This window comes from Triticum aestivum, chromosome 4D, assembly GCF_018294505.1.
Source record: "Triticum aestivum cultivar Chinese Spring chromosome 4D, IWGSC CS RefSeq v2.1, whole genome shotgun sequence".
Lineage (NCBI taxonomy): Eukaryota > Viridiplantae > Streptophyta > Magnoliopsida > Poales > Poaceae > Triticum > Triticum aestivum.
The window spans coordinates 39,030,758-39,056,355 of record NC_057805.1 but is presented as its reverse complement, the minus strand read 5'-3'; the positions used below and the strand labels follow the sequence as shown (position 1 = coordinate 39,056,355).

Genomic DNA, 25,598 nt, shown 5'->3' with positions numbered 1-25,598 from the left:
TCTCTATCATGAAGATCATGGTGCTACTTTGAAGCACAAGTGTGGTAAAAGGATAGTAGCATTGCCCCTTCTCTCTTTTTCTCTCATTTTTTTTATTTGGGCCTTCTCTTTTTTATGGCCTCTTTTTTCGTCCGGTGTCTCATCCCGACTTGTGCGGGAATCATAGTCTCCATCATCCTTTCCTCACTGGGACAATGCTGTAATAATGATAATCATCACACTTTTATTTACTTACAACTCAAGAATTACAACTTGATACTTAGAACAAAATATGACTCTATGTGAATGCCTCCGGCGGTGTACCGGGATGTGCAATGAATCAAGAGTGACACGTATGAAAGAATTATGAAGGTGGCTTTGCCACAAATATGATGTCAACTACATGATCATGCAAGGCAATATGACAATGATGGAGCGTGTCATAATAAACGGAATGGTGGAAAGTTGCATGGCAATATGTCTCGGAATGGCTATGGAAATGCCATAATAGGTAGGTATGGTGGCTGTTTTGAGGAAGGTAAATGGTGGGTTTATGGTACCGGCGAAAGTTGCGCGGTGCTAGAGAGGCTAGCAATGGTGGAAGGGTGAGAGTGCGTATAATCCATGGACTCAACATTAGTCATAAAGAACTCACATACTTATTGCAAAAATCTGTTAGTTATCGAAACAAAGTACTATGCGCATGCTCCTAGGGGGATAGATTGGTAGGAAAAGACCATCGCTCGTCCCCGACCGCCACTCATAAGGAAGACAATCAATAAATAGATCATGCTCCAACTTCATCACATAACGGTTCACCATACGTGCATGCTACGGGAATCACAAACTTTAACACAAGTATCTCTCAAATTCACAACTACTCTACTAGCATGACTCTAATATCACCATCTTCATATCTCAAAACAATCATAAATAATCAAACTTCTCATAGTATTCAACGCACTTTATATGAAAGTTTTTATTATACCAATCTTGGATGCCCATCATATTAGGACTAGTTTTATAGCCAAAGCAAATTACCATTCTGTTCTAAAAGACTCCCAAAATAATATAAGTGAAGCATGAGAGATCAATAATTTCTATAAAATAAAACCACCACCGTTCTCTAAAAATATATAAGTGAAGCACTAAAGCAAAATTATCTAACTCAAAAGATATAAGTGAAGCACATAGAGTATTCTAATAAATTCCGATTCATGTGCGTCTCTCCCAAAAGGTGTGTACAGAAAAGGTGATTGTGGTAAACTAAGAAACAAAGACTCAAATCATACAAGACGCTCCAAGCAAAACACATATCATGTGGTGAATAAAAATATAGCCTCAAGTAAAGTTACCGATAGACGAAGACGAAATAGGGGATGCCTTCCGGGGCATCCCCAAGCTTAGGCTTTTGGTTGTCCTTGAATTTTACCTTGGGTGCCTTGGGAATCCCCAAGCTTAGGCTCTTGACACTCCTTATTCAAAAATCCATCAAATCTTTACTCAAAAACTTGAAAACTTCACAACACAAAACTCAACAGAAAACTCGTGAGCTCCGTTAGTATAAGAAAATAAACCACCACTTTAAGGTACTGTAATGAACTCATTCTTTATTTATATTGGTGTTAAACCTACTGTATTCCAACTTCTCTATGGTTCATACCCCCCCCCCCCCCGATACTACTCATAGATTCATCAGAATAAGCAAACAACACCAGAAACATAGAATCTGTCAAAAACAGAACAGTCTGTAGCAATCTGTAATGTTCGAATACTTCTGGAACTCCAAAAATTCTACCAAATTAGGAAGACCAGGGTAATTTGTATATTAATCTTCTTCAAAAAGAATCAGAGCAAAATCTCTTTTCTGTGATTTATGAAAATTATTTTCGTGAGCACAAAGTTTCTGTCTTTTTCAGCAAGGTCAAATAACTATCATCCAAGAAGATCCTAAAGGCTTTACTTGGCACAAACACTAATTAAAACATAAAAAACACAATCATAACAGTATCATGATGAATTATTTATTACTAAACAGTAGCAAAAAAATAAAGAACAAAAATAAAATTGGGTTGCCTCCCAACAAGCGCTATCGTTTAACGCCCCTAGCTAGGCATAAAAGCAAGAATAGATCTAGGTATTGTCATCTTTGGTATGCAATTCTTCAATTGAACACACATAACCCCTAGGAGGTTCTTTGTTTTTGTTAATGATCAAACTCCTAGGCAAGAAATAGAGAAATTCATTTGTAGCAAAAGGTTCCTTAATGATATCAAAAAGTTAGGGTGAACACTTATTGATTTGAGGTCTTCATTTTCCTTAGAAGATTCACCCTTATTTTTAGGAACATAGATAAACTTGGCAACTTTGGTAGGAGGAGGATTTGAGGTATTTTTAACGGCAGAAAAGCGGTCCCAGAGTTGGTAATAATATCTTCGAGTTTATAAATTCTAGTGGAATCTTGATCTATCTTCTCATTAACTATGGGTTCCTTTTCCCTAAGATTTTTCAGAGTAACTCCTACCTTAGATCCGTATTGGGTAATTTGGTTGTGGATCTTTTTATCCAGATTTTCTATTAACTCTACAGTGGCAATTTTATTTTCAATAATATCAAGCCTTTGCATCACATGTTCAAAGTTAAAATAGTTCCATTGACCAAAAGTGGTGGTGGGCCTAACAAATCTATCATAGCATTATAAGAATCAAAAGTATGGCTTCCCAAGAAATTCCCTCCGGTAATGGTGTCAAGAACATATCTATTCCAAGGAATGATGCCTACGTAAAAATTGCGAAGAAGAACGGAAATAGATTGCTTTCTAGTAGATCTATTTTGAGCATTGCAAATTCTATACCAAGCATCTTTTAGGTTTTCTCCCTCCCTTTGTTTAAAATTAAGAACTTCATTATCGGGAGTATTAACAATGATAGGAGGACTAGCCATGAAGGCGCAACAAACGATCCAACACACAGACGCACAAGAAGCAAGCGAAAAGAGACGAACGGAAGAGGGGCGAAGAATAGGCAAAGGTTTTCGAAAATAGTTTTAGAAGTGGGGGAGAGGAAAATGAGAGGCGAATGGCAAATAATGTAATGCGAGGGAGAAGAGTTATGATGGGTACTTGGTGTGTCTTGACTTGGCGTAGATCTCCCCGACAACGGCGCCAGAAATCCTTCTTGCTACCTCTTGAGCATGCGTTGGTTTTCCCTTGAAGAGGATAGGGTGATGCAGCAAAGTAGCGTAAGTATTTCCCTCAGTTTTTGAGAACCAAGGTATCAATCCAGTAGGAGACAACGCACAAGTCACCTAGTACCTGCACAAACAATCAAGAACCTTGCAACCAACACGATAAAGGGGTTGTCAATCCCTTCACGGTCACTCGCAAAAGTGAGATCTAATAGAGATAGTAAAATAAATATTTTTGGTATTTTTGTTGTATAGATTGGAAAGTAAAGATTGCAAAATAGTAAACGAGATGCGATGTAAATAAAAGAGATGCAATATAATAAGAAAGAGACCCCGGGGGCCATAGGTTTCACTAGTGGCTTCTCTCAAGATAGCATGTATTACGGTGGGTGAACAAATTACTGCCGAGCAATTGATAGAAAAGTGCATAATTATGAAGATATCTAAGGCAATAATCATGAATATAGGCATCACGTCTGTGTCAAGTAGACCGAAACGATTCTGCATCTACTACTATTACTCCACACATCGACCGCTATCCAGCATGCATCTAGAGTATTAAGTTCATAAGAACAGAGTAACGCATTAAGCAAGATGGCATGATGTAGAGGGATAAACTCAAGCAATATGATATAAACCCCATCTTTTTATCCTTGATGGCAACAATACAATACGTGCCTTTCTGCCCCTATTGTCACTGGGAAAGGACACCGCAAGATTGAACCCAAAGATAAGCACTTCTCCCATTGCAAGAAAGATCAATCTAGTAGGCCAAACTAAACCGATAATTCGAAGAGACTTGCAAAGATATCAAATCATGCATATAAGAATTCAGAGAAGAACCAAATAATATTCATAGATAATCTTGTTCATAAATCCACAATTCATCGGATCTCAGCAAACACAACGCAAAAGAGTATTACATCGAATAGATCTCCAACAACATCGAGGAGAACTTTGTATTGAGAATCAAAGAGAGAGAAGAAGCCATCTAGCTAATAACTATGGACCCGAAGGTCTGTGGTAAACTATTCACGCTTCATCGGAGAGGCTATGGTGTTGATGTAGAAGCCCTCCATGATCGATTCCCCCTCCGGCAGATCACCGGAAAAGGCCCCAAGATGGGATCTCACGGGTACAGAAGGTGGCAGCGGTGGAAAAGTTGTTTCGTGGCTCTCCCTGATGTTTCTAGGGTATAAGAGTATATATAGGCGAAAGAAGTACGTCGGTGGAGCTACGAGGGGCCCACGAGGGTGGGGGCGCGCCTACCCCGCCTCGTGGAGTTCCAGACTTCAACTCCAAGTCTTCTGGATTGCTTTCGGTCCAAGAAATATCATCACGAAGGTTTCATTCCGTTGGGACTCTGTTTGGTATTCCTTTTCTGCGAAACTCTAAAATAGGCAAAAAAAACAAAAATTTGCACTAGGCCTCCGGTTAATAGGTTAGTCCAAAAAATAATATAAAAGAGCATACTAAAGCCCATTAAATATCCAAAACAGATAATATAATAGCATGGAACAATCAAAAATTATAGATACGTTGGAGACGTATCAAGCAACTAGAAAAGATCATTACCCTTTGGCTTTTACTGATCAAATGCTTGAAAGATTATCTAAGCACACACACTTTTGCTTCCTAGATGGATACTCTAGCTTTGCACGAATACCTGTTTCTCAACCTGATCAAGAAAAGACTAATTTTACTTGTCCCTTTGGAACTTATGCTTATAGACGTATGCCTTTTGGTTTATGTAACGCACCTGCTACCTTTCAAAGATGTATGACTGCTATATTCTCTGACTTTTGTGAAAAGATTATTGAGGTTTTCATGGATGACTTTTCTATTTATGGGAAGTCTTTTGATGATTGTTTAAGCAATCTTGAGCGAGTTTTGCAGAGATGTGAACAAACGAATCTTGTCTTGAATTGGGAGAAGTGCCACTTTATGGTTAATGAAGGCATTGTCTTGGGTCATAAAATTTCTGAAAGAGGTATTGAAGTGGACCAAGCTAAGGTTGATGCTATTGAGAAAATGCCATGTCCTAAGGACATCAAAGGTATTCGTAGTTTCCTAGGTCATGCCGGTTTCTATAGGAGATTTATCAAAGATTTTTCTAAAAAATTTAGGCCTCTTACTAATCTTTTGCAAAAGGATATTCCTTTTGTTTTTTTGATGATTGTCTTGAAGCCTTTGAAACACTCAAGAAAGCCTTAATATCTGCATCTATTGTTCAACGACCTAATTGGAACTTGCCTTTTGAAATTATGTGTGATGCTAGTGATTATGTTGTTGGTGCTGCTCTAGGACAAAGAGTTGATAAGAAATTGAATGTTATTCATTATGCTACTAAAACTCTAGACAGTGCTCAAAGAAATTATGCTACTACTGAAAAGGAATTCTTAGCAGTGGTGTTTGCTTGTGATAAATTCAGACCTTGTATTGTTGATTCCAATGTAACTGTTCACACAGACCATGCTGCTATTAAATATCTTATGGAAAAGAAAGATGCTAAACCTAGACTTATTCGTTGGGTTCTCTTGTTACAAGAATTTGATTTACATATCATTGATAGAAAAGGAGCTGAGAACCCAGTAGCTGATAATTTGTCTAGGCTTGAAAATGTGCTTGATGACCCACTACCTATTGATGATAGTTTTCCTGATGAGCAGTTAGCTGCAATAAATGTTGCTAATAGTACTCCTTGGTATGCTGGCTATGCTAATTACATTGTTGCTAAATATTTACCACCTAGCTTTACATACCAGCAAAAGAAAAAATTCTTCTATGATTTAAGACATTACTTTTGGGATGACCCACATCTTTATAAAGAAGGAGTAGATGGTATTATTAGACGTTGTGTACCTGAGCATGAACAGGGACAAATCCTACGGAAATGTCACTCCGAAGCTTATGGAGGGCATCATGCTGGAGATAGAACTTCTCACAAGGTATTGCAATCTGGATTTTATTGGCCTACTCTCTTCAAGGATGCCCGTAAGTTTGTCTCTTCTTGTGATGAATGTCAAAGAATAGGTAATATCGGTAAGCGTCAAGAAATGCCTATGAATTATTCACTTGCTGTTGAACCATTTGATGTTTGGGGATTTGATTACATGGGACCTTTTCCTTCCTCTAATGGGTATACACATATTTTGGTTGCTGTTGATTATGTTACTAAATGGGTAGAAGCTATTCCAACTAGTAGTGCTGATCACAACACCTCTATTAAAATGCTTAAGGAAGTTATTTTCCCAAGGTTTGGAGTCCCTAGATATTTAATGACTGATGGTGGTTCACACTTTATTCATGGTGCTTTCCGTAAGATGCTTGCTAAGTATGATGTTAACCATAGAATTGCATCACCCTATCATCCTCAGTCTAGTGGTCAAGTTGAACTTAGCAATAGAGAAATAAAATTAATTTTGCAAAAGACTGTTAATAGGTCCAGGAAGAATTGGTCTAAGAAATTAGATGATGCACTTTGGGCTTATAGAACAGCTTATAAAAATCCTATGGGTATGTCTCCTTATAAAATGGTTTATGGAAAAGCTTGTCATTTGCATCTTGAGTTAGAACATAAAGCATATTGGGCAGTTAAAGAACTCAACTATGATTTCAAACTTGCTGGTGAAAATAGGTTATTTGATATAAGCTCTTTAGATGAATGGAGAACCCAAGCTTATGAAAATGCAAAGTTATTCAAAGAAAAAGTTAAAAGATGGCATGACAAAAGAATCCAAAAGCGTGAGTTAGAAGTTGGAGAATATGTTCTTTTGTACAACTGTCGTTTTAGATTTTGCAGGAAAGCTCCTCAAATGGGAAGGCCCATACATCATCAAGGAGGTTTACCGGTCTGGAGCCATCAAAATAAATATCTCCGAAGGTACTAACCCGAAGGTTGTCAATGGGCAACGAATAAAGCATTATATCTCAGGTACACCTATCAATGTTGAAAGTAATACTATCCAAACTTCGACACCGGAAGAGCACATAAAAGAGTCCTTCCGGAACACCCCGGAATCATGAAAATAAAGAGGTACGTGATACGGTAAGTAAACGGCCTCGAAAAATCCGCAAAAATATTTTTTTATCAGTTTTGGAATATTTTAAAATTTTGGAAATAAAGAAAATTCCAGGAAGCGTCCCCTGGTGGGAAAAAGACACCAGGGCGCGCCCAGGTGGGTTGTGCCCACCTGGGACACCTTCCATACTCCGTTTTTCTTCCATATGCTTCTCCTCCAAGATAAAAAAATCTATATATACTTCCCGAACCTGTTGATCACCGTATCGCAGAGAAATCCTCTGTTCTCTTTTCTTGCTGTTTCCGGTCAGATTTATCAAGCCAGGCATCATGTCTTCTTGCTCCTGCAACAACATGGAAGAAGATGCTTGGCTGATGAAGATCGAGACGAAGTAGGAGGAGCCCACGGACGCCATCAAGGGAGACAAGGGCAAGAAAGCTACCGTAGATCCACCCCCGGTGGAAGCACAAGAGCTGCTGGCCGAGGAGGAGGAAGAGGATATCCTTAAGCCCTACCTACCTCATCTTACTCCTGCTGAGATTGAGGCTTTTCGTGTCATTGAAATAGTTCGCATATAGAATAAGTATCTTACTCGCGAAAATATTCTGCATCAAGAGCATATCATCCATCTCCGGAGTGTCATCCGTCGGCTAGAGAACCTCTTGATCCTTAAGGATAGGATCGCTTCATCACCACCATCACCTTCTTCACCACCAAAGGAGAATTGACTATTGGGTATGGGCACTCCCCTTGGCTTCCGCCAAGCTTGGGGGAGGTGCCCCGGTATCGTATCATCCCACTATCTTTTTGCTTTTACTTATCTTAGTTCGATCATTTGCTTTTAGATGAAATAAAGTTTAGTTCGATCCTTTCTTCTTTGAGAGTTTGCTTAGTGATCTATCCTTGTAATCGTGTGCAAGTTATATAATAAAGTTATTTTGAGTTTTTGCTTTCTTTACTTTCATGTTGCAAATAAATAAAGAAAAAAGAGAAAGGAAATAAATCAATAAGATTATATACTAATCTTATGGTAGGTGATGGCACCACATAAGGAAAAGTATAAGTAGAAAATTTTATTAGAGATTGACAAACATAGCATTAGTCAATGATGCAACTCATGAAAGAATTAATAAGGGAAGAGAAGATTCACATATAGATATACTATCCTAGAAATCTTTTGTGATTGTGACCCCTCATCAAAATATTATATGCCAAAATTGTTGACGTTGGACAAGGAAGACAACCTAATGGTTTATGTTTGTTTATATTCACATATAAGTCATATTGTCATAGATCCTTTAACATATGGTGCTTGCCCCTATCTTTGCTAGCCAAAAATTCCGCACTAAGTAGAGATACTACTTGTGCATCCAAAACCCTTTAAACCCAAATCTTTTTCAAGTGTCCGCCATACCTACCTAGGGATTGAGCAAGATCCCTCAAGTAAGTTGTCATCGGTGCAAAAAGGCAATAAAAATTGCTTCTAAAGTGTGAGATCATTTAGTGTAAGAGAAAATTGAGTGTTGTACGAACCTGGATGACAAAGAATAAAAGCGACAGACTGCATAATAAAGGTTGTCATCTTAAGGGGCAATACAACGTGACGTTCTCTTGCACTAAGGGAGTGAGCATACAAACAAATAAGCGCATGGCAACCTCTGCTTCCCTCTGCGAAGGGCCTATCCTTTATTTTATGCACTTACTTTTATGCAAAGAGTCAAAGTTTTTCCTTCTATTCCTTTTATTTTTCTCCTTTGGCAAGCATCATGTGGTGAGGAAAGATCTAGGCACATATGTCCAGTTGAATATAGATAGCATGAGTTATTATTGTTGACATCACCCTCGAGGTGAGTATGTTGGGAGGCGAAACTATAAGCCCCTATCTTTCTATGTGTCCGGTTGAAACGTTTTGCTCATGGGTACGAGGTGAGTGTTAGCAATCATAGAAGACTATATGATAGTTGAGTATGTGGACTTGCCTAAAGGCTCCAACACGTGACCCTTCCTGAAAAGATGATGAATTGCAGTTGCAAAGTTGACTGAGAACATAGTTTGTTGGTTTCTAATAGAGTTTTTGCTTTATACTTCGATTGTGTGATGAACTATTACTTATTCATGAGAAGTATATGATAAAAGTTCTATGATAAAAGTCCTATGTTTAATTTTGTTGTTGTTATAATAATCAACATGATGCTTCTATGTCCGTAATTTGTTTTTATCGACACCTCTCTCTCAAAGCATGTGGACATGTTTTCGATTTCGGTTTTCGCTTGAGGACAAGCGAGGTCTAAGCTTGGGGGAGTTGATACGTCCATTTTGCATCATGTTTTCTTACTGTTATTTATAATGTTTTTATCCATAATAATGCTTTTTGGAGTAATTCTAATGCCTTTTCTCTCATAATTTACAAGGAACACACCAAGAGGGAGAATTCCGGCAGCTGGAAATCTGGATCTGGAAAAGCTACGTTAGGACACCTATTCTGCACAACTCCAAATGAGTTGAAACTTCACAAAGATTTTTTATGGATTATTTAAGAAATATTGGAGCCAATAAACACCAGAGGGGGGCCACCAGGTGGGCACAACCCACCTGGGCGCGCCAGGCCCCCAGGCGCGCCCTGGTGGGTTGTGGCCTCCTCGGCCCACCTCCGGTGCCCATCTTCTGGTATATAAGTCATTTTGACCTAGAAAAAATAAGGAGGAGACTTTCGGGACGGAGCGCCGCTGCCTCGAGGCGGAACTTGGGCAGGAAAACTTTTGCCCTCCGGCGGAGCGATTTCGCCGGGGAACTTCCCTCCCGGAGGGGGAAATCATCGTCATCACCATCACCAACAACTCTCCCATCTTGGGAAGGGCAATCTCCATCAACATCTTCAACAGCACCATCTCATCTCAAACCCTAGTTCATCTCTTGTGTTCAATCTTGTTACCGGAACTATAGATTGGTGCTTGTGGGTGACTAGTAGTGTTGATTACATCTTGTAGTTGATTACTATATGGTTTATTTGGTGGAAGATTATATGTTCAGATCCATTATGCTATTTAATACTCCTCTGATCATGAGCATGTTTATCATTTGTGAGTAGTTAATTTTGTTCTTGAAGTCACGGGAGAAATCATGTTGCAAGTAATCATGTGAACCTGATATGTGTTTGATATTTTGATATTATGTATGTTGTTATTTCCTTAGTGGTGTCATGTGAACGTCGACTACATGACACCTCACCATGTTTGGGACTAAGGGAATGCATTGTGGAGTAGCAATTAGATGGTGGGTTGCGAGAGTGACAGAAGTTTAAACCCCAGTTTATGTGCTATTTCGTAAGGGACCGATTGGATCCAAAAGTTTAATGTTATGGTTAAAATTTATTCTTAATACTTTTCTCTTAGTTGTGGATGCTTGCGGGAGGGTTAATCATAAGTAGGAGGTTTGTTCAAGTAAGAACAACACCTAAGCACCGGTCCACCCACATATCAAATTATCAGAGTAGTGAAGACAAATCAAACCAACATGATAAAAGTGACTAGATGAAATTCCTGTGTACCCTCAAGAACGCTTGCTTATCATAAGAGACCGTTTTGGTCTGTCCTTTGCCTCAAAAGGATTGGGCTACCTTGCTGCACTTTTGTTACTATTATCATTACTTGCTCGTTACAAATTATCTTGCTATCAAACTACTCCGCTACTTACAATTTCAGCACTTGCAGACATTACCTTACTGAAAACTACTTGTCATTTCCTTCTGCTCCTCGTTGGGTTCGACACTCTTACTTATCAAAAAGAGCTACAATTGATCCCCTATACTTGTGGGTCATCAGCTATCTAGTCCCTTGTCAAACTTTCCGATGAACCTGTAAGTTGTCGTTATGATCACCATGTTACAGATGACGTTTGAGAAACTGCAAAGTCCACCGTATGGTAAGAAGTGACTACGATACTTTCATGATCTAAGCAACTAAAACACACGTTAAAACTCCATGTAATAACAATTGATTTTAGACGATATTATCTCAAAGTATAACAAACAAGCTTGGGTCGATTCAATATGATCGTTCTTCTAACGTCGTACTCTCAAAGTTGTTTTAGGGCTATCGTTACACTTAATGATATCCTAAAATCCGGAAAACATGATCATAGACAACACTTGAGCTAGTCTTAGAGGCGAGACTAGGAATCTTCTTTTGTCGTTTATCATTCCACACGTGCATATGAGTTTTCCACTGAATCACATATTCCAGGATCATAGCAGATATAGTATAGAATATAAACTCTTAATTATGAACATGGAAATATAATAATACAATATTATTGCCTTTAGGGCATATTTCCAACACCCGTAACCAGACATCTTCCCTGTCGAGCTGCACCTCGGTAATGGCAGAACATAATATTGCTAAGTGCTTTGGCTAAGCTCTAGGTGCATATGGGATTTTGGGGCAATATGACTAATGGTTGTATATCCTCGACAGAGAATAATTGCACCAATAAAAAAAGCCCGCAAAAAACGGCTCGCGGAAGCCGGCTTGGCGGGAAAACTATTTTTTGCGGAGGGTGGCAATCTTGATCAACAAATTCAAATTCGAGGTGGTTCGTGCCACTTCGAATGCATTTTCGCAGATGGAGGTCGGCTGAATGAAGACACTGTTCAGGGGATGGTTTGTTGACCCGGTCAAACCTGGGACCGAAGGCGGCGTGTAGCTTGGATGGCCCGAGGTGCAACCAAGCTTGAAGACCTGTTCAGGAGCTACTGACGGTGTCCCAGTTAAGGAGCCTCTCACCATGTCAACTTGCGGCCAGGTGGGACGAAAGAGGACCCCTTTTCCGATTCTGTTGTGCAACACTTTGAACGGCTCATGGTGAATAACAAGAAAGACTCTGGAAGGCTTGACGCTTGAAATGAGGACTCCGTAGCCTAGAGGGTCCATGGGCTGGCATGATAGCCCACGGCGGAATCGACCTAGGGGACCTTAGGTCGGTAACCGACAAGATGAGACACCCCTAAGACCGTCACCTATGACTAACGGCCATACACCTCAAGATCCTTGCCGAAGCCGTGACTGAATTTATCATCATTGAATTGCTGTAACCGTACCTCAAGTCGACAATGGACAGCATCGAGACATTCAACCACTGAAACACCTGCAAAATTAAATCCGGTGAATCACCACAATAGTTGACCGCCGCGTACGATCGACAATCATGCCAAACATATCTAAGCCGTAAAAAAGGATAACCAATACAACAGGTGAGCAGCCCCATAGAGCAAATGCAAATCCATGGTCGGACATGTATGTTGTCGCCAACACGTACACCCGAACCACCAGACGACACCCGAACCACTCCGGCCACCTGCCTGGACTCGTCGCCTGGTCCATCCAATCCAGCACGCGCACACGGAGACGCGCGTATATACATGCAGGCCACACCACACCACACCGATGACACCATCGTCGTTGACGGACGAACCGATCAACCCAACCAACATCCCCCAAGCCGGCCAAGCGCACCCACGTCGTCTTCCCTCCCTTCCTTCTCCTCCCCACCACATCGATCGTTTGCCGAAACCCACGGCAAGCTCGGCGGAGCAAGGCTGAAAAGATCTCGAGCGCCGATATAGACCGACATGGTGCTTCTACAAGGGGCTGCCTCGTCGTTGCTCCTCCTCTTCCTGCTGTTCGCCGCGGCGGCCGCGGCGGCGCCCATGGAGCTCTACTTCTCGCGGGCGGAGCTGGCGCGCATTGCCGGGTACGGCGAGGAGCCGGTCTCGACGGTGCTGGTGTCCGGGCAGGTCGCGTGCCAACTCTGCCTCCGGCCAGGCTCTGACCTGCTCACCTTCGACCTGCCAGGTTAGTAGTAGTAGCTCGTAACCAACTCAGTCTGGAAGATTCTTCTTTCTCTTCGCCGTCTTATTTGTTCCCGCTCGCGCCATGCGCACTCTTTCTTGTGCCGTCCCTCAAACAGGGCGTTCATAGGTCATATCACTAATTACTATGCTCAGTTCTGGATAGTTAATAGTATCAAATGGTTTGCCAATATTTACGTCAAAGGATTTTATCTGGTGACTGCTTGACGTGCTGCGTAAAAAGAAAAGTACGCCGAGGCCAAGGATTAGGAGCAAAGCTGTCGCCATGACACATTGATAGTTACCACTTCTTCCAGCATCTTCCTCTTGCGATTTCAACACGTAACAAATGCATGATTTTCTTCTATTATTTCCCACATTTCAACACGTCAATCGGCCGGCCGGAAGCCTAAAAACTAGTAAGAAATGGCAGTTGGGCCGTTTGGATGTGCCTAGAGGTTGCCATGCGATTGAATAAAAATATAAAAACTCAGAAAGATCCTGCGTTCAGAACCACGATTGGAATTGTTTAGAGATGAACGATCCCTGTCGCCGGCCGGCTGATTAAGACCTTCCCAGAGAGAAGAATGGAAAGGAAAGAAGCGAAGCGACAGAGCAAGTAGCCAAGGCGACGTTGTAACCTCCTCCCCTAACCTCCAGATTGCGCAGCTCGGCGCTCGGAGGAATCATCGATGTACTGTCGAGATTTAGGTTGGCAAAAAGTCGACATCATGCGTGTCGATGACACACACGCACAGGTCGCAGTTGAAAGCAGTTCACAAGTTCAAGTCCTAGCTAGAAACGCAACTACAGGCCTACACAGCATAAGTAGATAGGCCGGCCAGCGCTCGGTTCGGTGCCATGTTGCTGTTAGCAAAGTTTGGGTTTAACGGCTTCGGTACAATATGTTAGTGTATGTACGACAGACACTTTTAATTTGCCAGAGCCACATCCTCCTCTCCTCTCCCAAACGGAGTACTTGTGTTCAAAGCAAAAACAGGGCACATTTTGCTGTACGGGAGCTGCTTCTGAGGTATGGGCGCCCGCCTTATCGCCTAGACAGAGAAGAGGTTGAGAGAGACGGTACAACCTTGCACCTAGGTGCAGGCTTGCGTTAGGCCAATTTGGCACTCCATCTTTTTCCCTCTACTACCAGAGAGATTGCACTTTATATATTTCAAAATGTCACGCTCACGCACACGGCCATGTTTTGTTGGCCTAATTCCCCACTTTGTTTCTCGAGTCAACCCCATTAGCACCTCGTAGCCAAGATGAAACACACGATAACCCACTAGCGTCATGGGCAGATAATACTAGTAGTAGTAGCTGATTTGGTAGAGCAGATATGTTTGGTCAAGGAACACACCAAGCCACGCGTGGCAAACCGCATTTCCTCCGCGGGGCTCGGTGCGGTGCTATCGGCACGGGCTAAAAGGGATTCATTCACCAAAGCCGCTTTAGGTGCTCGGGAACAAGGGCATCCGACATGGTGTTTCGGGGCGCCCGGGGTCACGTCGTCGTGGAGACGTGCTTGCTATCACCACCCAGCACCTTGATTACACCTTCTGCGATTGACGGCTATCCACCCATTACATCGTCTCAAGGGTGCGCTTGCAAGGTTCCAACGTTATTATATGTTTGACACATTCATTTTCAGTAGTTTGTATTTTGCGGAGTGGCCGTGTATTATTTGCTAAGATTCTCTTTTTTTTGTGAGAATTTTTTTTAAGGAGGATGTACCCGGCCTCTGCATCTGAACGATGCATGCGGCCATTTTATTAATTATTCACAAAGACTTTACAAAGTAGTACATCAGTGAGTCTGGAGCCACCATCTTAGCAACACATATCGCTACTCCTATCCTCTTGATGTAGGGGTGCCGAATGTCCGAGCCTAATACCAAACAGACATCACACCGAGACCTAACATCTAAAGCCGGATGCCCAATCCTAGCCACATACCGGGACTGGGTCACCCACCGGTCCGGCGCACTCACCGAGCCCGCCACCGCCGTCTTCCACCGATCCATCTCCATAGCAGGGACTGACGCAAACCTTGCCAGCCTGCCGTCGACGCCACCATGGCGCCAGACGGCGCCACCGCCCTGCGCTCGACCATCTAGCTGCATCCGTCGACGATATCCAGCTGCACCATGCCGCCAAAACTCGTCGTCATCGACGCAGTAGATACAACGCCGCACCACCTGGCAACCACCACACCGTCGCCACTGCTGGAGCCACACGGAGCCCCACCACCCGCAGCATCTCTCCCCCGAATACGAGGTCCTCCCCAGACGGCGCCCCCATGGAGAATACGACGCGCAGGACGCCGCCGCCGCCCTATCCAGAATGGATTTTGGACTTTCGTCCGGGAGGGATTCGGGGGTGGATAGGACAGACCTCGGCTTCGCCTCCAGGGAGGATAACGCCGTGGAGTGACGTCGCCGATGCCAAGCCGAACAAGCCGACCAAAGTTTTCTCCGGTCCCATCCTATACCACCAAACCTCCGTCTGCTTCGGATCCGGCAATAGCCATGAACCGAAACCTGCAGAGATGAAAGAGCCATGGGGCTCAGCCCACCGGGAAGGAGGACCGAGAAGAACCCTTCGTAAAACTCCAGACGCCCAATCCAGCGATCCGACGTGGCCAGCGACGACCACTACCACCTCGCGGCGGCCGACGGATTCCAAAGACAGGGTCCAGATGGATCTGATATGGATCCGGCGACACCCGCGACCACCTGTCAAATCCAACGCAGCCACCACTTCGCCACAAGCAGGCCGCTGCCACCGCGCCGCGCAGGATGCCGCCGGGAGACCCTCCCGCCGCACCGCCGAACCCCGCGCTCGCCCGGCGCACCTACCGATCTCGTTGTCCCGCGCCAGCCGTGACGGAAGAGGTGAGGAGAAGCCCCGCCGTCGCCCTGCCGGCCAGGCTTCGCCCGAAGGCGCTGCGGACGGCGGTGAGGAGGGGGAGAAGCAGAGGAGGCCGAGAGGCGGGGCGGCTAGGGTTTCCCCCCGGATCGCCCGCGGGGGCGACGCGAGGTGCCAGCTCAAGTGAAAAATTATTGCCGGCGAATAGATGATTGTTTGATTGTGTGTTCATATTGCACAGTTTTTTTAAAGAGAAATATATTAATATCACGAAGATATCAATTACACCCAACGTCTGCACCAACAAGATATCGAAAGACATTCAGGTGCACACAACCAAGAACAAAATAGAAAAGAGAGAAATATAAAAACAAAGACCCCACGGTGACGAAACACTCGCAACACAACACTCTAACCACCACCAAAGACAATACTCGAGCCGCAAAACAGGTTCTCCAAAAGCGACGCCTCCAAGAAGGAAACAATGCAGAAGCGTTGTCGTCACCCGATCAAGGATTTTGAGTTTTCACCCTGAAGAAAGACTGAGATCCCAAAACAATGTCTTCAGCAAGTCCATTGCTGGATACAACCAATGAAGGCCAGACCTTGGGTTTTCACCCTCGAAATAGCGGCTCGGTACTCGAGAGCACCACCAAAATTGCTTTCCACCTGTGTTATCGCCACCTCCTGCCAAAGCCGCAGCTGCAAGTACTCAACACCCGACACACAGGAAAAACCTGTGCCGCCATTCTTCGACGCAACTAAAAACCCTCTTCGCCATTACAAGTCTCCAATCGGAGCCACCATGACTTTCTTGACCTCTGTCAACATCGTGAAAATCTATACTTAGACGTGTCCCATGGCACCGGCAAGACGGTAAAGCTTCGCGCCACGCCCTCATGAAGCTTCTCTAGCCGAAGATGAGGGCGCGTCTGACCGAATCAATTATGATCTAGATATCCAGTGGCGCCATGCGCCAAAAGCTGAGATCTCTGAGAGGAAGACTGAAACCGTTGATGTCCTCCTTGATCGACACTTTCTCGCGAATGTTTCCACTACCGAACACATGTATCATTTTGTGCTAGACATGTACGCCATTAGGAAATCTCATGAAAACAATCGCACTACCACAACTACCCTTCTAACCATATAACCACATGGTGGTTCTCTTTACCATTGTACTATTTCTTTCCTAAGGTGGCCTGCGTGCGGCCGTTATGCCGTGGGCCGTGGCTCGGTATGCCCAGGGTGTGTCTCCCCCCCCCCTAGACTAGACCATATACTTCTTCTAAAAAAAAGGACTATACCATATACTTAACTCGAATTAACCTAAAAAAAACTTAACTCGAATTAGTTCTAAAAAAACTTAAGTCGAATTTGTTTCAGCCAGTTGAGAAAGGGGCAGTAGCCCAATGGCTGGGATCACAGTGGTGCACCCGGCGACTAGTGTTCGACTCCAGCGTGGAGCGTATATATTTGGGATTCTCACTAAGGAGGCGTGGAATAAGCCAGCTATTCCGTATGGTGCCCGGGTCAAATTTTTTTGTTTTTGTTTCAGCCAGTTTATCTTTCTGGGTCAATATTTAAATATGTATATGCTTTGAGGATCAAAACCCCCCATGAGTCGTTCTAACATGTATGGTACTATATGTTTTTTTTTAGAACCTATGGTACTATATGTTTAGAAATTATATTTGGTGACCAACACAATCACTCTGGTCCTTTTTACTCTGTATATAAGAAATTGCCTGAAGTCAAACTTCATAAAGTTCGACCATATTTATACGAAAAAATATCAAAATCTATAATACTAAAGTTAAAAAAATATGAAAATTAAATTCATGTCGCATCTAATGATATTGATTTCGTACTGTGAATGTTAATATTTTTCTATAAAATTGGTCAAACTTTACGAAGTTTGGCATCAAACAAATCTTATATCTGTGGTAAAAAGGACCGGAAGGAGTAGATTTTTAGTACTCCCTCCGTTCCTAAATATAAGTCTTTGTAGAGGTTTCATTATGGACTACATACGGAGCAAAATGAGTGAATCTACTTCTAAAATGCGTCTATATACATCCGTATGTGGTTCATAGTGAAATCTTTATAAAGACTTATATTTAGGAACGGAGGGAGTAGCATATAACACATGTTCTGCTAGTTAAATTGACGACCTGAAAATTCGTGTCCGCCTTACAAATCTGGATAGAGGTAGTAGTATTTGCTGATTTTTTTTTCAATTTTCACAAGGCTATAAAGAGTTTTTCACTACCCTCTTATGTAAGGTAATGCAGTAGAACTACACACTGAAAAAATAAATCCTCATGCTCTGTTTCTTTTTCTTTGGCCCAAGCAGGTAGTAAGGTGGCAGTTACCTGCACAACTGAAGGTCCCAACACGATGGCTAACTCTGCATTTGCAACAACAAATGAGTACGGCAATTTCTCTATAGAGCTCCCATCCCGGCTCCACGCTATACCGAGCCTAGAGAATGCATGCTCAGTCAAGGTGCTGGAGCTTCCGCCGGACTCCGCCTGCCGCGTCGGGGGCGGTCATGGCTCCTCTCACGGCCTCCGGCTATCGTCATCGGACGGCAGCGTCCGCACCTACACAACTGGGGTGATACGGCTGCAACACGACGGCACACCATCCAACAAGTGCGTCCAGGAAGAGGACACGAGTGATAGGAGATGAACGACCAGTTCGGTCCTTCAAGAGAATGTAAAGATCAAGTGGAGGTGCTGCTTTCGCCTCCCGTATAGCAATGATGAAACACATACAACATGTAGATTATAGGTGTGTTTGATAGACAGTCTCACTCTGGTATGGCTATTCTCTCCCGACATGTTGACCAGACCAGAGCAAGTTTCTGTATATACAACTGCGATGGTGTGTTTAATAGCATGTTCTCATGCTTGAGACATGCAAGATGAGATGTTGTATGGTGACGTGTATCTACTGCGATATGCTGGGCCGAGGCTTTGCTTGGTAAGATTTTATGAAATGCGAGGATCACAACCGAAACAAGATCTCAGTACCAGGAGCAGAGTTTGCAAAGCAATTCAGCAAATTGTTAGCAGATTACAACTTACCACACCAAGAAATTTCAGCAACAATATGTGTACATCTCCGGACAACATCATTTAAGCGCATGCAAAAGCAACTAGGGCTAGGCCAACTCCTCTCACAACTAGAATTGCATTGCATTGATGGGCAGTTTATGCATGAGCACATATTCATTCATTATTTTTGCACGAGTTGCCTACGTAAATAACACAATGAAATTGTAGCAAATGGCAAATTCATCTTTTCTGAACATGCGGAAGTGTAGCAAATTAAATCATCTTCTCTGTACTTAGCAAAGCGTAGCAAAATAACATTCTCTGCTCAAAGTATTTCAGTGAATCAGCACAGCACTCATGAGCGCCCTCTCGCAGATTGAAATATGGGCATCACACACGTCGAGTAATGCTGAGACTTGGGCCGGATCGGGCCAGCACACGTCATCGAGGCACCGCTCCAACACGTTTAACCATTTCAACTGGATATCATGCTCTTCCTGTCTTTTCAAAATCAACCATTTCAATGCAGCAACGTTAAGCTCTCTAGGGTTAACCTGGGGAGGATTGATTTCTCAAGTACTCCCTCTGTAAACTAATATAAGAGCGTTTAAATCACAACTTGAACTAGCAGTGCAGGCTAAACACACCAGGAATGTTCCGGCCAAACATAGTGACCTCTCTAGTCTGAAATTCTTGCAGTTTCTAGCGAAATGCGGTGTTCAGCCGTGACAGAAATCATCAAATAGACGAACACTATGTTCCCTCCAAGGATTGAATTAGGATAATACTACTATAATTTAACTGAATGAACGGCTGCACTACTGTTCATGCAACCATCAGGTGAAGCAGTAATGGCATCAGCCCGACGAAGGATCAAATGCACAACACACATAAACAAGAAGGCCAAACCTGAGCCCTTGTTATAGAAGGCAAAACCTGTTCCCTGACGGTCTCTGCCCCCCGGCTATCTCCGGTGGCTCCAGAGGAGAACGAGCGGGACCATCGATTTGAGGCAGAGGATGGCCATGGCTCATGGCCAACTCCGCCAGTCATCACAATCACACAAAAAAGGGAGCACAAACATAATCCACCGGCTGGTACATTACGTTGCTGGTACATACACATCCCAAGCAACGTCAGATAACATCTCTGGTCACATATTACAACATAAGGAAGGGGTGGTGGACATAACAGCATGGAGTTAACAGAGTTCTACACGACAAATTACATTCTAGGACAGATCCAATGAAATCGATCGATCGCAGCCAGTCCACAAACTCTGCCTAAAATACGACTACGGTTAAAGGACCACTCCAAGGCACCAGAAGATATATATGCATGCTTCAGCAAAGGAAGAGAGCCTAGTCCATCTTGAGAAGCCCAGAGCCCAGCGCCTCCGGTGCGGCGGTCGAATTCGGAAGCCAGTCCTTCGCACAGACGAGCGCCTCCACGATTTCCGGACGGAGCGAGCTTCTGTAGTCGTCGAGCACGTGGCATCCTGTTCCTGCAGAAAATATAGAGGTGCCGCCGGTCACCATGGACACTGGGATGGCCAAGATGTCCCGCGCCATCTTTGAGAGCGTCGGATACTTTTGCATGTTGAGCTTCCACCAGTTAAGAATGTCAAACTCTTGGATGCGAGGAGTGAGAGACTCGTCCAGGTACTGCTCTAGTTCAGATTTTGAGGGCTGGGTTGTGGCAATCTCAGAAAGATATATATCAAAGTCTTGAAGGCCGTCACCAGTTGAAGGCTGAGTTGCTTGGGTGTTGTTCCCATTGGCAGTAGCATTATCAGTTTTCCCTTGTTCAGCATAGGCCGGTGTTAAGGGGAGCGGCTGTGCGACATAATCCTTGAAAAGGTCATGCACCGAATCATTTACCACCTTAACATACTTCGCAGCCTCAACGCCGTAAATCTTTGAGTAACTGAACTCCACAAGCTTCATCTTAAAACGTGGATCCATCACAACAGCAACAGCTAACACAAGGTTGCAATCTTTCCAGTATTTGTCAAACCTCTCATACATGTCTTTGGCGATGCTACTGAAAATTGGATCTTCGTGTGCTGAACCATTTCCCAGCTCTAGCTGCAGTTTCCAGGCTTCATGGAAGAAAATGTTTGAGGTTGGGTTTCCTGCTGCCATGATGCTATGAGCCGAGTCATAGAGCAGCCTCAAGTAATTGCAGGCAGCCTCAATTTTTTTCCAGTCCTCAGCTGAAGGTGCTTCATTGTAGTTATCATCAACTGTTTCTAGTGTAATGAAAGCCTGCCTATAATCCAAGGCAGCCAAGAGCATCAGATAGGTTGTGTTCCACTGGGTTGTAACATCCAGACAAAGGGTCTTCGTACTGGGGATCTCCAGCTGCAGAGCAATCTCAGCAAACTTTTCCTCACGACTAGGAGAAGCTTTTATGAACTTTATGCTTTCACGGATGCTGTAGATGACACCGTGGATTAAAGCAATGACATCTTGTGCAGCCGCATCCAGGATATGGGCATAGCACCTCACAACAAATAGCTGACCCTTAAGCATGAGGTTATTCTTACCGGAGAGCTGATCTCTCAGATTTGCACTGTAGATGTCATGAGATAAAGAATCATTATCCAACGTGATGGTAAATAGCTTCTCCTTCATACCCCAGTCAGTAAGGCTTGAGCTAATAGCTTCACTAAGTGCATTGTCCGAATGAGGCGAAGACACCATCATGAAGCTAAGCATTCTTCGATGTAATTTCCATTCAGAGTCAATGAACTGCCCAGAAACTGAAACATAGCCAAGAGTTTGACTAGTTGTCCACAATCCAATGGTGAGGCTGATCCTTCCAGGCATAGCGCTGAATGCTTGCAAAAGGTTCTCTTTTTCTTTCTGATAAACAGCATAAACCTCCACCTCCATTGCATCAACATCAACAACCCTGAAACGAGGCTGCAGACTATCAATAAAAGCAGTGAAGGCTGGTTGTTGAACAATGTGGAGCGGGTAGTCATGCAAAATGATCATCTTTGCCAAGTATGAATAACTGCGGTCTTGATCAAAAGCCGCATTCGCATAACCAGTATATCTGTAACGCCTCTTAGACCGCCTCTCCACAGTACCATCACCATCATTGTCAGTCCCAATTGTAATTGCTAGCTTATGCCCTTGGCCTTTTATCTTAGGACAGGAACCCAAGGTGATGTGCCTCTTGAGATGGCTAGTCCCAGCAATTTTTGAACCAGAGCTGTACGCGAAGGTTTGCTTGCAAAGTTTGCAGCAAGCCCGAGTGGCCCCTCCAGCAGCATCTTCGATAGTGAAGTGCTCCCACACCAGGGACTTCTTTCTCCGGCGCCTCGTGGTTGGAGGAGTGGCCACCTCAGTGATGGCCATCTCATTCCCTTGGAGCAATTCGTCACCCTGTGTTAAGTCCTCGCCTTGAGCCAACTCATCACCTTGAGCTAGTTCATCAACTTCGACCAACTCGCCACCTTGGACTGCCTCATCACCATGGACTGCCTCATTACCAGGGTCAACAATCTCATTACCTTCGAACATCTGACTGTCATTGCCAGTTTCATCAGCCATGCTGGAAGTCCCAAAATCTGGCATACATAACATGGTAAAGTCAGATGCCAGAGCACCGGCTATGTCTTATTTGACCAAAAGGAAGCAAAATAAACTTTGATTAATTCCGGCCATTCACGCAACTTGAAAGGAATCAATGCGGACCACATTACAGATAGATATTAGAAATAGAAGGTTTAATTGGACTGGAAAGTGCACAGCTCAAACACTAAACCTCGAGCTTTGCTCAAGTACTACTGCAAATACTCCCAGACAATTAACTAGAGTATTTTTTTACCCTGGGCATTAGACTGACTAAATAACTACCTTAATTTTATGATCTGTAAGCTTTTCTATAGTAGTAGTGAGGCAAAATCCATAAACTTCTACAAGTTCTTCAGGTATGTTTATTTTACATCTGCATGCATGTAACAAATAAGAAACAAGTATGGACATATTTAATCTGCAATGGGTTCAATGATGCAACGAACTAAAGATCAGACTTAGCAATTACTCCCTCTGTCCCATAATATAAGAGCGTTTTTTACACTAGTGTAGTGTACTCGTGTAAAAAACACTTTTATATTATGAGACGGAGGGAGTAGAAGTCATAAGCCTTTAATATGCCTTCCAAAAGAAGTATGTTTCGCTGGCCTGCCTCAGCTAAAATGCTTAAAAGCACAAAGTATAAACAAATTAGTATTGAGCTAAGCTATCAAGTACTCCCTCTGTAAAGAAAGAAATATACGAGCTTTTAGATCACTAAAGACTAAACGCTCTTATATTTCTTTACGGAGGGAGCATGAGCCACTGTCATTCAGAGGAAGCTTTTGGGAAACGACACCCCATGCAAGTTAAGTTTCTCCAGGATGGTCCAACACAGTTAAATGGTAGCTCTGGTAGTCTAGTCTCAATTAAATTGGTAACAGCTCCAGAGAAGTTTGTTCATCCACAACTCAGTGGTCACTGTTCCTTAAGCTCTTTCATTTTTAAAACTATACAAGTTTAATGGGAGCAGAATCAAACTCATGCTGGAAGTGGCTAGACACAGGACTTCAAATTCACGAACTTATGCTTGAATAGTTATGGCTCCACGTGCTTATGCAATCACAAAAGCTTACGGATCAAAACAAACAGAGTAACAGACACAGCGTCTCCACGCCTCCAGGTAGCTCCCCAGACCCACGAATCGAGCTGATCTCTCTCCAGATTCCCCCATGGCGCCTGCCGAATGCCGGAACAATAAATCTAGCCTGTGTGCTTCTATACGAGATCGCTGAATGGAAAAACATCCCGCAGAAAGAACTGGGCACAAGAAGCCATGGCTTCCGAACCACGAGGTCGCCCCGCACAGCAGAACGGGGATTCTAAAACATGAGTACCGATTTGGGCCATGAGCGGAGAATCCCCATGGGGAAAACTAACTTTTTTTGCCGAACGAACGAACCCTAGATAAAATCGATCCCTCGCAGGGCCCGCCCTCGGCCCAATCGGGCCGCGCGAGCGAACGAAACCCCTGCAAGCAAACAGCGATTGAGCAAACGCGCCCGGAAAGGGAAAAAAAAAAGCCCAGAAATTCCGAACGCTCCTCGCAGATCCGAGCGAGACGAGCCCAAACGGGCTCAGATCTGAGCTTAGACGAGGAGGAACGGGAAAGAAATTAAAACCCGCGGCGCAGGACGACGGGCGGTTCGGGAAAGGAGAGGGATTTGGAAAGTTTTGGGAGCTTTACTTACGGAGAGCGAGAGGGGGAGGATGATCGGGAGGGAGCGCGGAGTGGCTAGCTAGGGCTCGGCCCAAGAAGCACCAAGGCCGAGCGAGGCGCAGTGTGAGATTGTAGATCTGGTTTTTGCGGGGGGTGAGCGAGGTGGGGGACGGGGGAGGCGCAGTTTGTGGCAGGTGGATGGGGGAGAGGAATTTCTTTGGTGGGGGGCGGGTGCGGGGAGGGGTAGTGAGTGACGTTTCGATGGGCTCATCACGGGTCCCGGCCCATCGGGGCCGCGCGGGCGGGGGGAGGGGAGGCAGTTCCGGTGCGCGCGCGGCACCCGTGCCGCTGCCGGCCGGGCCACCGTCGGTGGGGGAGCGGACGCGCGCGTGGTGGGTTGGGCGGGATCCTTTTTCTGCTGTCTTGAAAGCTTTTTCTTCGCAGTGAGCTGCGGGCACCGGGGGAACGGGCCGCCCGCTGGTGTGCGCCTCGCCGCGGCGGCGTTGCGTGGAGGGTTGCCAAACTACAACGCCAGGCAGAACAAAAAGATGAAACTGCAGTTTGGGCTTTAGAAATTTATTCCGATTTTTTTATTGTGAAGAGAGCGGCCTCTCCGGTTTTTTATTAAAAGAAACCATAATTTCTTGTCTTGTTACAACAACTAGACAAGAACAGCTAAATAGGCGACCATGCCAGATCTATTGAAAGCATCGGCCATGATCATGTTTGCTCCGATTCTCCATCTGCGAGTCGCTTTGAAGACTTCACCTGCAACTGCCTCAACCAGTCTTACGCCATGTCTATTTGCCTGCCTCTCTAGTTTTTTTTCTGCAAAATATCCAAATCATAAAGCCATTTAACGATGATATTTACCGGTACGAAAGGATCAGTCACCTTGTTATTATCAACAATAATGTTATTCCTCAATTTCCATACTGTCTAGAAAATGCTAGAGATGCCTACCACCACTAAATTTTTCTCACTTTTATTAAATCTTACAAGCCAATTGTTAAACAAGTCATGTACGTAACACGTATGTCAAGAAGATTGAAAACATGGCGTAAACCTCCCCGGCAATGGCGCTAGAAATCCTTCTTGCTACCTCTTGAGTATGCGTTGGTTTTTCCTTAAAAAGGAAAGGGTGATGCAGTAAAGTAGCGTAAGTATTTCCCTCAGTTTTTGAGAACCAAGGCATCAATCCAGTAGGAGATTGAAGGAAATATGCCCTAGAGGCAATAATAAAGTTATTATTTATTTTCTTATTTCATGATAAATGTTTATTATTCATGCTAAAATTGTATTAACCGGAAACATAATACATGTGTGAATACATAGACAAACATAGTGTCATTAGTATGCCTCTACTTGACTAGCTCGTTAATCA

At 43.9% G+C, this 25,598-nt stretch overlaps 2 protein-coding genes across 3 annotated transcripts; one reads left to right on the top strand and one right to left on the bottom strand.

The window, feature by feature from the left end:
- The first annotated feature begins 12,614 nt into the window (after positions 1–12,614).
- Positions 12,615–18,902, top strand: LOC123096016 (uncharacterized). The gene is made up of 2 exons (XM_044517596.1): positions 12,615–13,036; positions 18,262–18,902. Exons 1-2 carry the CDS (start codon positions 12,814–12,816, stop codon positions 18,597–18,599), a joined length of 561 nt encoding a protein of 186 aa, XP_044373531.1. The 5' UTR covers positions 12,615–12,813; the 3' UTR covers positions 18,600–18,902.
- Positions 18,903–20,038: 1,136 nt separating this feature from the next.
- On the bottom strand, positions 20,039–24,625 carry LOC123096015 (zinc finger BED domain-containing protein RICESLEEPER 2). Of its 2 annotated transcripts, XM_044517595.1 has the most exons (3): positions 24,246–24,424; positions 23,935–24,025; positions 20,039–22,547 (listed from the first exon to the last, which is right to left on the bottom strand). In XM_044517595.1, exon 3 carries the CDS (start codon positions 22,528–22,530, stop codon positions 20,329–20,331), a length of 2,202 nt encoding a protein of 733 aa, XP_044373530.1. In that variant the 5' UTR covers positions 22,531–22,547; positions 23,935–24,025; positions 24,246–24,424; the 3' UTR covers positions 20,039–20,328. The 2 variants fall into 2 exon arrangements, with proteins under 2 accessions (XP_044373530.1, XP_044373529.1); XM_044517594.1 differs by lacking the exon at positions 23,935–24,025 and having other exon boundaries at positions 24,246–24,625.
- Positions 24,626–25,598: the final 973 nt, after the last annotated feature.

Excerpts from the sequence above, each read along its gene's own strand:
- LOC123096015 (XM_044517594.1), bottom strand. The coding sequence starts at position 22,530 with ATGGCTGATGAAACTGGCAATGACAGTCAGATGTTCGAAGGTAATGAG.
- LOC123096016 (XM_044517596.1), top strand. The coding sequence starts at position 12,814 with ATGGTGCTTCTACAAGGGGCTGCCTCGTCGTTGCTCCTCCTCTTCCTG. Across the intron at positions 13,037-18,261 it reads GCTCACCTTCGACCTGCCAG|GTAGTAAGGTGGCAGTTACC; the intron begins GTTAGTAGTAGT and ends TGGCCCAAGCAG.